The following is a 14,096-nucleotide window of genomic DNA, read 5'->3' on the forward strand; positions in this document are numbered from 1 at the left end:
GACAACTATTTTAATGCTGTAACCAGGAATTGCATAGATTCACTTAAAACACTGGCTGCCGAGAATTTTTTCTGAACTAAAAAAAATCGATCATAGTTTCATATACCAAAAGCTTAAACATGGTATTTAGCTTCTTTTTAAAAGTATATTTTACTTTGATTAGAAGATCCATATTTCAAAAATTATCTAAATTAACTGCTATTTCAGAGCACGAGAAAAAGTAATGTATCTTTAAATTTTCAGTTTTAAGGTTTCTTAAATAATTTATAATATTTTGTTGAGCTTTTATAGTCAACGTTAAATAAGGCTACATTATGTTGTCTACAAAAATCCAACACTGTAAATTATTTTTGCTTTCTTAAAGTTTATTCAACATTTTTCAATTTAGAAATTACTCAGTTTCCACTGCTAAGTTGTTGCAAGTACAACTGATTTATTAGAAAAACTTAGTCGAAGAAAAAAAAAAAACAGATTTGGTATACATTAAATTGTAAAAAGATTTTTTTTGCTACTTTTTTTTTTTAATTTTAGAAACTTATCATAAAAGTATTCTAATGATAAGTATATTAAATTGTCAAAGTACATTTATATCCTTGTTGCACAAAGCTTTCCAAAACTTGTTAAAAATATATATATTTAATACCACAAATATATTTAAAACTTGCTAATAAATTTCAAGCATTACCAAAGTAAGAAAATAAGCAAAAAGTAGTATAAACAGAATTTTATAATATATAAGACGAAAAAACGGTATTATTAAACTAAAAATACTTTTGAATGATTTGTAAGGCAAAAGTAAACATTATTTAAAAAAAAATCATTCAATAAAGCTTTAAAACAGAGTTTTTGTAGTAGCACCTAAGAGTACCAAAAGTAAGGCAGCTTTTAAAAATTTGCTACTTAAAAGTGCACCTTGATCCTCGCGCAAAATATTTGATGCACTTTAAGCACCAAAAATTGTTCTAAATAAAAAAATTTGGTTCAACCAAAAGCATTAAATTACCTCATGCATTTTTAAACATCAACTTCGAAAGTTTAAACAATAAATGAATTGTTAGGTTAACAAAATTAGTGAGATAATAACTTAACGACGTCAAACAAGGGTTCCCGCATGTTCTTCGTTACTACTAAGCAAGTTTTCTGCAGACCGGTGCCTCGTATATCTGTGGTTGTAATTGTGAATCGGATATATAGCTTGTTGTTGTTGATTGGCAACTTGTGGTGGTTGTTGTGGCATATTGTCCCTTCTAGTCATGTAAGGTGATGCCATAGTCGATGGGATAATGTTCATCCTGTTAAAATTAAGTTTATAAAATTTTTTATTCAGCAATAATAATTAAAAATTGATTTGCTCGCTTCTTAAAATGTTTTGAAGGTAAAAGGTTTTAAAATCTTTACTATGGGATTTTTTAAGAACTTAATTTGAATAAAACGTATATGTAGTAAAAAACTAGTATTATGAGATTGAATGTTATTTTTAAAAGTAGATTAAAAAGAACATACTGGATCATAACAGTATAAAGTCTAATTAATATATATACCAATACAAGTTGTATGTAAAAAAGAAAAAGTAACAATAGAAAAAAACAAAACTTTGAAAATAGACCACATAAGTAAAAAATAAACACCAGTTTAAAAAATACTGCTTAGTACTACTGTAAATTCTAAAACTTCACTCTTTATACCAACTAAAAACATTTTAATATTTTTTTTTATCAGACAAACACATAAAATTGAAATTAAATTCAACAGTTTGTTCATTTGCTTGTTTTAAGTAACAAAGTTTATACAGTTTCAACTAATAAAATATAAACTAGTTTATTTAAAATTATTTTGTTAAAATATAAAACAATGCATAGCCCTAGAGTAGTATACTAACCATGGACTAGAATATTTATTAAAATCACAAATGCTTTTAACTGAATTGCACAAATTGATCTCCTAAGTAAGACAAAAAACACCCTAAATATTTAATTTATAAATGTTACAACAGTTTTTAACTTAAACATAATCTTATGAAAAAAATGTTTTGAGAGCTAAGGTGAGGTTAAAATTCATAATAAACACTTTTTTTGATGCTTAGAAACACAAACTATTTTAATATTTAACCTTATATACAGGTTACATATTTTTAATGTATAATTCATTTCTAGTTTTTAATGTAGTATTTAGTTAGATTTTACATATAGTTTTAGTACTTATGAATGTCTGTTATATTAAAACTAAAGAAAAATATTAGTCAATTAATGTTGTTTTCTTTTACAATAACTTAAATGTTGATGTACTTTTTAAGTATTTAATTCCGTAAAAATCATCTATGAATTGCGGATCGTATGTTATAGACTGTTTTCATTACATGACTTAGATAAAATTACACAATGTTTAAATAAACTTAATTTGAAATAAAAATCAAAAGTTTATCCACTTGGTTTTTGTTTGTTACTAAATCAGTTTCAATATAAACGTAAAAATTTAATCAAATATAATATAAATAATACATGACACTTATTTAAACTTTGTAATAAAAATTCAAGTAACTATAACACTTTATCGATCAAACTTAGGTAAAACAATCAGACTTTATCATCAGTAAAATTAAAAAAATCATTTACAGTTTTTTATATTTATTTTTCAGAAGAGATTACCTTGAAGGTTTTGGGCTTCCTGTTTCCCTAAAAGAGTGGCTTGCCCTACTCAAGCTAGGATTTTTTTGTATGTTGTCTATAAAAAGTGGACGTCTTGATTTTTTTCCCATATTTCGTGGCAGCGTACCTCCACCTGGAGTTTGGTAGTCACGTAAATTGGAAGTTTTTTTACTTGTTTTTTTTAGAGAGTGGTAACCAAGTGGATGTGAGGTGGGGTTTTTAGTAGTGACAGCTGCGTACATTGACTGTTTTGGACTTGAACTTTTTCTGATCTGCACGAAAACCCCACCTTTCATTTTGTCATGTTGCGTTGTTGAAGATTGATCTTCATTTTCAATGACATCATGAGCCGATGCTGATCTACGTAATTTTCTTACTTCAACGACGTTGCTGCTGTTTATAATAGAAGGTGTCACCAAAATTTCAAGTTTTTCAAAGAACATGCTCAGCGAATTGGGAAAATCCAAAGTGCAAAAAGAAAAGGTGCATTTCAGCCCAAAAACTAAAATAAAAGCAAACATGCTAAGTTTTCCACCAGCTTTTAGTAACAATATGTACCAGAGGTAGTGAAATAATTAAAGTATAAACTATAGGATTTTAATTATTTGAAAATAACTATTATGTTTTCAAAGATAATTGTTAATTATGTAGTGTTTAAAAATGCTTGTTTTATCCTCTAAGAATAGATATAGAAAGGATAATTTAATTTTATTAAATAAGATTTTTTGTTGTAAATATATTTTATTGTAGTACTCCTAAAACGACAACCTTCAAGAAAGAAAACATTTACTTCTAAATCTTACATATTTATCAAAGTATTTTACGTGATTATCATTTTTTAAGAAAATATTAATCTAAATCAGGGTTTTCAAAACTTATCGATTTAATTGCCCACTTTGCAGGTTAAAAACTATAACAACCCTAGAATTTCTGCACTTTCAGCTGAATTTTTCAAATTTAACTATATCTTATACAGCTATATTAAACTTATTTTTGGTAATAATACCACATAAAATAAAGAAATTTAACACACAGTTTAAATTATTTAAGAACCCTTTAAATTGGTTTAAAGTATTATTTAGTACTTTTCCACATTTTATCATCCAAGAAAGAAATGTTTTAAAAGTTTTTTTTATTTATAACACTTATTAGCCTTTTAAAACTTGTTCTAAAAGAACTTTAATCTTCTGCGCGCTTAAATTAATTTCTATTCAAACTTTACTATTAGACTTCTTGATTAGCATGAACATCCAGAACGAGTGGTGGTAATATTGGTAGCAAAAAAGAGTTTAGTTTTTATGAGTTTTCAACTGCTAAAAACATAATAAAGTAGATTCAAAAAAAAGCTTATCACAGCTTTGAGTTAAAGTTAAACTGAAGAGACTACAGCAATAAAACACTTTTACAAACAATTTTTATGAAGCATATATATATTTTATAATACAAAACTACAAATATATATATATATAAGTATCAAAAAGCACTAACTGTAATTTTTTTTAGAAATACTACTATACAAATTTATATATTGACAAAAACAATACAAGAAGTAATGATGTATTGACAAAAAAACCATATATTCTAATCATTTTACTTATTATATTATTTAGACTTTACCATAGGATATAAAAACTGCTTAGTTAGCTTATCATTCTGACGATAAACAAAAAAAATACCGATTAACTCAAAATTGCCCCTTTTTGGAAACACTGATCTAAATACATTCAACCCTTTAGTGTTAAGACATGCAATAATAAATTAGAATATTATTTAATCTACCATTAAAAAAAAAGTAAATAGTAAAGATATTGTTAAAAGGCCCTAATTCTAAATACCAAAAACTTTAGAAAGATCCTTTGTTTATTTTAAATAAACATCACACTGAAATATATTGTACAATGTAATAATTATACGTATATGAACAAAAGACCTTTTAAAAGAATTTGTAATTTAGAATTGTGGCAGTTTTAAATGGTTTTATTATTTATTTGTATTTATACAAATTAGTGTAAACTATCCGATTCTTCAGCATCAAAAGCTGAATTCCTATCACAAATTTTTTTTCTAAATTATCATTAACTGTTGAATTTAGTTATTAAATATAAGTTTTACTAATTAGTTCTTTTACCATCAACTAAAACCAGTAAATTAAAATCTTTTGTGTAATGTTTTTAATATCTTTAAAATTAACCATCACTTGTTTTAATTTTTAAATCGTATTTCTACAGTCTTATAATATACTAATTGTACTTTATCTGTTTATTAGCAAGTATAATCAACAAGTTTTTAAACAAATAAAAAATAGGATTTGACACAAAATATAACTGGTTTCAGAAATTGAACTCGTTTATGAAAAATATAAGGTTAGCATAAATTAAATCAACCGCCATTAGCTAACAAAATGATTAACTAGTACATAAAATTTTGAAAAGTGACCCTCAATATTTTCAAATTAAATTATAAAAACTGTTTTTATAAACAATATAGTTTTATTTTACGAAAAATAATTGATTACTTCTATGGGTATTTCTTTTGTATAAAAATAGGTGATAAATTGTTCTAAATAGTATGAATTTTATGGTATTTTTATTTTTACACTCAAGCTTATGTATAACTATTTGCTATTTTTAAGATTGAGAATTTCAAAAAGCTTTTTGTTAACAAAGAAATAAGTATGAACTGTATTCGCAAAAAAAAACAAACAAAATTAAAACTTTAATTACAACTAGTATCTTGTTGTATAACAAACAAAAAATCAAAGCAGAGAGAGAGAAATGTAACTTTATAAGTAAATCATGCAGAGTTAGATTAAAACAAAATCATGCATAGAAAAATTTGCAATATATTCTTATTGGCTGTTAGAAAAATTTTCTAGAATACAAATAACACTAAAGTTTTTTTTTTTTGTAAAAAAGACTAAAACTTTCTTAGTTTCAAAGTCAACCTCATTCAAAATGTTGTTAGAATATTAAGCTGCATGAGTAAAACTCCTTGTTTTCAAAGGCTTACAAACATACATAGTATAGAATTTTAATTTGTTAATTTTTTCTATTACTGTCTATTGAGTTGTACAGATTAAAGAAACAAAGTAACGTTATATATTGGTGAGTAAGTACGATAGCTTTTACAAACTATGAGTGAAAAAAAAAAACACCCAGTTTATAATTAGTTGTCTGATACATCATATCTTGTAATAAACACATGCATAGAAAAAAAAAACTGACCTTTTTCCATTTTGTGGTTGATTGTAGTGGTGAGGTGCAGCAGTTTTAGCTGTTATATTGTTTCGTTGATAACTCAATTTGATCGGGTAATAAGTAGATGCTGTTAGATGCATGCAATTTGTTAATAGGCTTTATTTAGTTTTCTCATAAGCAAAATAATAGTATTACTTCTATTATTTTATATAACTCTAAATTTAAAATCTAATTTATAACGAGTAATCTCAAAAAAGGTTCTAACTCTTAAAAGAAAAAAGTCTAAGTTAAAAAATTAATTGCAAGTGTGTTAATTTAAGAAAAAGTTTAGCTAGATATAAAAACGTCTAGCTTATACAAAAATTTATAATTAAAAGTTTGGATAAAAGCAATTAAACCTAAAACCTCTAGCTTTAAGAAGCTTACACATTTGTTAGTAATACTAGAACTTGAAAAATGTTGGAAAAGCTTTAAGTAAATAATAAAATAATAATTAAATTGACTAAGTTACAGCTTGTGAAGCCATTTAAAAAAAGAAGTAATTCAAATATTGCAACGAAATTTTATTAGATATGTTAACGAAAACTTTAATAAGAGCGCTGTAAAATTGTTTTTAAAACTGCAGCTAAAACGTGCTATTTAGTTGTTATAATGCTTTTACATGACTGCTTAATATATGACACAAATAAAAATATAAAAGTTAAAACTATGAAAATATGAATAATGTTACTGTTAAATTTTAACTTATTCCTGTTAAAAATAATTAAGTTTTAATTATTTATGTTTACCTAGTAATCAAACATTTTAAAAGAGCAGTTAGTTTTAAGTTTTTGAGAATTCAAAAAAAAAAAAAATTACATAACTTTATTCATTAACCTAGTTTTGTACTATATAAAATTTATACGCTAAGAATTGAAGTTAGTCTAGGTATTTAAGTTTATTCAGGGTTGCCACTGCTTTTTTCAAAATTTCTTCCAGGTTTTTAAAAGTACACATTTTTGGGTCTATTTTTAGCTTTAAGTTAAGTTTAATGTTAGAAAATGTGTTACAGAGTATAAAAACATTGAAAAGATACTGTTAAGTTACTTTAAATATGTTTTTAAATAAAAATTTTTTGATCATGACAGAAAATTTTTTCATATATGATAGGTTTTTTGTGTCAAATTGAAATTTTACTACTGAAAATGTTAAAATTGTTGAAAATTCCAGGTTTTTTACAAAATTTCTCAAATTCCAGGTTATTTTTGCCTTAATTGTCAAATTCCAGGTTTTTCAAGGTTTCCAGGTAAAGTGGCAACCCTGTTTATTTATAAAAAAATGAAAGTATGCTACTAGTTGGGTAAAAACTAAAAACCCTATTAGTAGAAATGATTTTAAAACTGAGACTACAATCAGTATGATTTATTATATGACCTGACCAAGCTTAGATTTAAGAAGCATTAATTCAGTTTATTTTGTTTGTTTGTTCCTATATAGTGAAAGTAACTGTTTTCAAGTTTTGAAAAATGCAACAATAAAGTTTTGATTATGCTGAACAGGGCAGAGTTTTTATAAAACTTTAATAAATTCATTCTTATGCTATTACTTGTAAAATATAACTAAAAAAAAAAACAAGCAATAGAAAGCAAAGTTTATATATTTTTTTTGTAATATCCAAATTTAATTTTTTTCCACCACTTAATAAATTAAACTAAAAAACCGACCGACTAATACTTTTACAGTTTTTGCTATCAAAAGATAATATTTAAAACTTTAAAGACATGAGCTTTAGCAAACTAAAACATGATTCAATATGATGTTAAAGATAACAATGTAGCAGTCATGATAAACCATATATAAAAGTTAATAAAAGTATGTGCATGTCACTTGTGCATTGAAAAAAAAATTAAATACTTAACAATCAACCTTTATTTTCATAGTCAAAATTAAAACTTTATATAACTTTACTCTAAATTAAATTTACAAGACGTATTATGGAACTTTACGAAATCAAAAAAACTTAAAGTTGTATATATATAATTTGTTATTTAGCTATAAAAAACGGGTAGATTGTAAAACCTCGAGTAAAATCGTTAACTTGCAAATGCTGAGTCAGCAAAAAGTTTTTATTTATTTTTATTGTATACCCTTATCCCTAACCCACCTTACCCAAAAATATAACATTTAAAAAAGTTTTAGTAATTAACATTATTAAAAACTTCAAATTTTTTTGCTGACTTAGCAAATGTATAAATTAAATTGCAAGTTTTTTAAGATACCCATAAAAAACTATTGCAACGTAACTTTGTTGTAAGGTTAAATAAATACATAGTAAGTTTTTATAAACTTAAATCTTAAGTAAAAATAAAAAATAACAAGCAGACGAAAAAGCAGAAAATTAATTCATAAGCATGGTTACTGAGTTTGAAAGTTTTACAAATATAATTTTTATAACATAAATAATCTTACTAAAACTTTTATCAGTAGGTTTATCTTCAAAAAAAGTTTTCTAGTTCATTTTAATTTAGACTTGATGTAAAGTGAAATTTTCGAAAGAAAAGATCATGTTGTAGTAATTTATACAAATTATCTAAAATGAAACTTCAAGAAAAAGAGCCTTTTTATTTAAAAACTTTTACACATGTCTCATATACAAAAATTAAATACATTTTTTAATAACAAAAACCAGTATCTTACAAAATTATTGCAACTAAATAAACCTGCTTGTTTGTTAACAACTCGCTTTTGAGTTCTATACAGCATCGGTGATGGAGGTGGACTAAATTTTTTAACTCCTTGGTGTTGCAAAGGTTTGGAATGTTGGAATATGTTTGGTTGAACATACTTTATCTGCTGTCTGTTTGTAAAAGTATTAGTACTGATGAAAAATAGTGAAAAAAAAATGCTTGCTATTTTGTAAGCATATTTAAAAGCATAATATAACTATTAAAAAAACATTAAAAGCAAGATGGATTAAATAAATATGTTTATACTTGTTAGTGTTGTTATTAGCTGATTGTTGATGGTATTTTTGTTGATAACTTCTCCACGTATTATCCCCAAAAGGTTGTGTGTTCGGTGGTATCTAAAAATTTATTATTCAAGTTATTAAAATACCTACTATGTAACATAGTTTAAATACAATACTTAACAATTAATCAACTAACTTGTGTACGTGCGTGAGAAAAATTTATCTCATCTCTTATTCTTTCTCTGACTCGACGTTGAAGTTCATTTTGTTGTATGTTATTTCCATGGTATAACGAGGATTTTGTCGATTCAGCTATTGAAACTCTTTTCAGATGATCTCCCAATACGTTTAGAATTTCCTATTTATGATTTATGTATTGTAACCCAAAAAAGTTTTAATATAGTAAAAACTTTAAAGATACACAATAATATTTGAAACAAATCGTACTTTAGATAATTGTTAAAATATTTTTTAAAGGCAATATGAACAATTTTTACTTTGCTAGTTTTTGATAAGCTTTAAATTCTGTTAACAAAAATGTTTAAGTACTAAATTTAGGATTTAAAGGCAAAAGTGATTGGAGAAACATTTCAATAAAAATGCGTAAATATAAAATATCTAAATTACCCTAGTATACAGGCTTTAAAACGGGGTTTCCCAAATTTTTTCAAAAGGCCCTCTTAAAAGAAATTAAAAAAGCTATGGCCCCCTTCAACAAGATTTCTTAAAAAACTACTATAAAACTGCTTAAGACTTTTTTTTTGTTCTCCATCATCAACTCCAGAATATCTAGTGTAAGTTTCAAAATATGGCCTCGTGGCTCCCCCTTTTACGGCTTGCGCCCCCTTAATTTTTTCCATAATATCTAGTATAAGAATCAAATTACTATTGAAAACGTTTAAGACCTTTTTATTTATTTTTGCTACTCATCATCAACTCCAGAATATATAGTGTAAGTTTAATTTATGACCTCATAGCCCCCCTGTGACCCTTTTACTGCTCATGGCCCCCAAGGGGGCTACTTAACCCAGTTTGGGAAACCCTGCTTTAAACAGATAATTTTACTTTTTAAACTTAAATTACTAATTGCTCATTATGTATGTCAATTAAACTGATTATAACATTCAATATGATAATATTTTTATGCTATTACCTCTCTTCTCTTTTTACCACTTTCTGCAACACTTGTTCTGTTGCTGTAATCATGTAGTGATGGTGCCCACTCCAAATTTGATTCCAAGTCAGAATCATCATTTTCATGCGACTGCTAGTTTTGTTTTAGTAACATTTTAATCTATTTTATAATTATAAATATATTTTTAAATTTATGTTATATGGTGATAGGTTTTAGTTTTATAAAGACAAATAATCAGACAAAGTGTTATGTTAAATGTACAACGATAAAAAAGGTATTTGAATATTTTCAAATGTCAATATAAAGCGTTTGTTGTAGAAAATTATTTCTTACTCAGGAGACCAATGCTACAGTACTATTACATTCGCAAATCATTAACACTTTAAACTTCTATCAATGTTTTTTAAATTTTGCTTTTAACAGGACAATTAAGTTTAAAAAAAATGGATAGTTAGACTTATTTACGCAAAACGGTTATCAACAACTGTTTTGGAAGGCCAACAACTACCTATGTTATGCAATTTAATTAAGTTATGCAGCCATAGCCATCGTAAACTCATAACATAAAGTTAAAAGATAATAAAACTTATAGTTATTTTTTGTTGGTACAGTCTAAAAGTGTTAACATATTGGTCACTGAGTAACAAATTTGACATTTTATTTTGTTTAAGTAAAACGCACGCTTAAAACCCAAAATAAGCTCGGTTTATCAAATAACAGTTGAAAACACCTTGTTTGTGTAAGAACTTACTTACATATTAAAAAATTCGAGTAAACTCGAGTGTTTATAAGTTTTCAATTAACTGAAATTACAATTTATAAAAAAACAAAGTCTATGATACTGAGCTGTAACTAGGGCAGTGACGTATTTTGACTGTAAAACAAAGGAATTTTCCAACTACTCTTATAGCATTTTACCTTTCAAATGGTTTAATTAGTTTTATCGAATCTTGTAAGATAATCTTACAGTCAAAAAAATATCTTAAAGTTTAGTGATTAAAAAAAAAAGTTGTAAGAAAATAAAGTTCACCAGTAGCTTATATATTTTAACCTGATTTAAATTAGTTTAAAGTAGTTGATTAAGTATGTTTCATATTATTTTTGTCAATGACCTTAGATTCAAAGTTTCTATGTAACCAAAGAAGTAAATAAAATTTTTAGAGTTTATATACAGTAATTTTTTTCCATTACTCATTTTCTTAAGTTATTTAAATAACAATAACTTAATGCCATAAACTAAAGTTATCAAAGTTGGGCACGTTGAAAAATACATCGATAAGTTACGCACCTTCGTAAGCTATGCAATAATGTTTGAAAACAAATAAAATTTTAAATTTTTTTAAATCAAAATTTTCATAATACTCTATTTAATAAATGAATTTAAATGGCAAAAAATATTTTCTTTGTAAACTAAAAACTAAATTAACACATTTTTTTTTGATAAAATAACTTTAAAACATACTTGATAGTTATCAAATTACTATATACTATTTATTAGATAGAAATAAAAGGGTAAAATTTTGAGGTACGCATTTCGCATAAGGTACACACTTTTGTTTGAGTTAAAGGTGCGTACCTTATCGATGTCGCAACTGTGTTTGGATTTGTACGTTTAAGATTTGATTTTAAATTTTTTTAAGAAAGAATTTGTCAGCTAACTTCAAAATTTGTAATTGTAAAGTAACAAACTTATTACACAAGTTAAATAGTTGATACTTCCAGATAATTGTTTTTAATTGTTGCCAAAACACCAAAAACTTATTTAAACTGCATACTTTAAGAACAGAACTATGTAACTGACAGTAGGCTTTGGTAATATATAGCGTTTTAACTCTTTAAAAAATACGAATCTTATTTTGTAATTATACATCTAAAAATATGCTAAACTCACAATTCCTAAATTCCATTTATCATTTTATCGAAAACAAATTATAACTGATTTTATCATCTTTAAACAAACAAGGTTTACTACCTAAATAAAACAGTATAGTCAGTTAAAACTCTTTATATAAATGCACACCTTACTTAAAAACTAAACGTAATTTGTATAATAAAATTAAGAATGTTAATAATTATTTCTAGAAAAAAAAACTGTAAAAATATTAACTAAAGACTAAAAAAATACAAACTGGTATTTCTCAAAAAAATAACCCTTAGACTAAAGCTGAAAAATATATACAGAAACACATATCAAAAAACTTGCGGCTCTTTTCAGAGAGAAAACTGATACAGACTAGACTGTTAATCTCAACAACCACACCAAGTCCTTGTAAAACATTTCAAAAAAAAAATCTTTTACGGAACTTTTTCAGACTTTTCAAATTTCTAAAAAATTGGTAAAATTACATTAAATAAATTATCTTACTACGTTCAAAAAAATAAATTAAACTTCTAATTAAACTGGTAAAGAAGTCTTCAAATTTTAGAAATTATCGCTGCGTTCTAAAAGCTAGAAACAAAAATTTCTGAAAGTAACATTAGTTAAACCTTTATAAATATACTGAAAAATGGGTGATCTGTAATGATGAAATACTGCTAAAGTAAATTACAATAATATTATAATAAATAGTTTTTATAAGATCGTAAGTTTGTGAAAAACTAAATTTAAAACGTACGTAAAACAGTATTTGCGTTGTTAAATACAAATAAATTAAACTATATCCTTTTGTAGGAAAATGCATTAATAAATTTTTAGGTAATAATAAAATAAAAATAGTTTTTATTCAAACTAACATAGGAAAATTTAAGGTTTGCAAATGTAGCAATCAAAAAATTATATTTTTTTCTAAAAAAAATTAAAAAAGACACATACGTTACTGCTTGGGTATCCATTTGCACTCTGGTTTTTGTAGAAGTTTCCATTGAAGATATTCGGCTGCATATTAACAATTGGATGATCAGAAGGTTGCATTGCTGGATACCCTGTTTTAACAACAATGATTTTATATAGATTTTAATTAAAATAAAAATTTATAACAAAATCAAGACAATTTTTTAAGATTATTTTACAACTAACCTTGTACTGGGTATCCTCCTTGGCTGATAACATAGCCGTGAGGAGAATTTGCGAACTGTTGCATCGAATTAAACTTGGGAGAGGCGAGGGGAACGTTGTAAACTTCTATGAGCGGCGAAGGCGGATGGTTTATAGAGGAATAGTTATTGGGTAAGTTGAGTTGGTTGGGGCGAGCCGGTTTGTCTTGCATAGCATTTTCTGGATTAAAACCATAGCCACGGTTTTCAGCTACAAAAATAATTGAATTACTATCTAAAGAGCAGTTTGTCAATTTATTAGGAGTAAATTAAACATTTATTACTTAGCGGTAAAATATAAAAATTACCATGTTTTGCAAATTTTTGTATTTTTTACAAGCAAAAGGTTCATTTATTTTTAAAAGATTAGTTTACCATTATTTAAAGCAAAAACAAATAAATAAATATAGCCTGACTCACTACAAAAACTGAGTTAAATGGTCAAGCAGAAAAATTGCGCTCTAGTATTTTGTACCTTAAACATTAAGAAAGCTAAACAAATTATACAAACATTTAGTAGAAACTTAAAGTATGTGAATACAGTTACAAATTAGCTTAGAATCTTAGTTTTGTTAAGTGAAAAATCTGAATATGCTATTATAGACTGTGTAAGTCATCAAAATATTTGCAAATGTATATTACCCTATGAGTAGTGAACAACATGTCTGACAAGTTTTCTTAAAACTTACTGTTTAGTAAACTTAAAATCTAGAGCTAAGGATCACAGACCACAGCTTAGCAACTCGTGTATTTTAAGTCAACAATATATTAACTTTGAACGTTTTAATAAAAAGAAATATTTAACTATCGGTAGCTTGCAAGGTAAAAAAATTAAAATATTAGAAAAAAAAATACTAAATAATAATTAAAAATGGGTTAACTTCAATTCAAATTACAATAATTCCGAACTATCTCTTTAAATACAAATAAAATCTCATTAATTAGACTGACATAGCAATATTTCTATTTTGAATATATAATTATTTTTTGAAATATAGCTAAAATAAATATTAATTTTTTATAAAAAACAAATTTTTTTCAATAGAATTTTTTTTTTAATTATAAATAAGTTTTTGAGATGTGGCCCTTTAAAACTTTTGGTAAGAATTTGTATTGTTATAAATTAAATTTTAATG

General features: G+C 25.3%; 1 protein-coding gene across 7 annotated transcripts in view; it reads right to left on the reverse strand.

Moving 5' to 3' along the window:
• Positions 1-358: 358 nt before the first annotated feature.
• LOC145849251 (uncharacterized) overlaps positions 359-14,096 on the reverse strand; it is a 46,016-nt gene continuing 32,278 nt past the window's right edge. The window contains exons 21-30 of one of the 7 annotated variants that reach the window (XM_082954395.1): positions 12,944-13,171; positions 12,740-12,849; positions 9,946-10,059; positions 8,989-9,150; positions 8,815-8,906; positions 8,542-8,678; positions 5,870-5,969; positions 2,842-3,038; positions 2,646-2,778; positions 359-1,292 (exon numbers count right to left, since the gene is read on the reverse strand). In XM_082954395.1, coding sequence (XP_082810521.1) covers positions 1,094-1,292; positions 2,646-2,778; positions 2,842-3,038; positions 5,870-5,969; positions 8,542-8,678; positions 8,815-8,906; positions 8,989-9,150; positions 9,946-10,059; positions 12,740-12,849; positions 12,944-13,171 — 1,472 coding nt within the window. In that variant the 3' untranslated portion in view covers positions 359-1,093. Of the gene's footprint in view, positions 1,293-2,645; positions 3,039-5,869; positions 5,970-8,541; positions 8,679-8,814; positions 8,907-8,988; positions 9,151-9,945; positions 10,060-12,739; positions 12,850-12,943; positions 13,172-14,096 lie in introns of all 7 variants that reach the window. The other 6 variants (XM_082954392.1, XM_082954394.1, XM_082954393.1 and 3 more) reach the window with 6 other exon arrangements.

The sequence above is a fragment of the Thalia democratica genome, chromosome 1 (genome assembly GCF_965202585.1).
Source record: "Thalia democratica chromosome 1, ktThaDemo2.hap1.1, whole genome shotgun sequence".
NCBI classification, from domain to species: Eukaryota; Metazoa; Chordata; class Thaliacea; order Salpida; family Salpidae; genus Thalia; species Thalia democratica.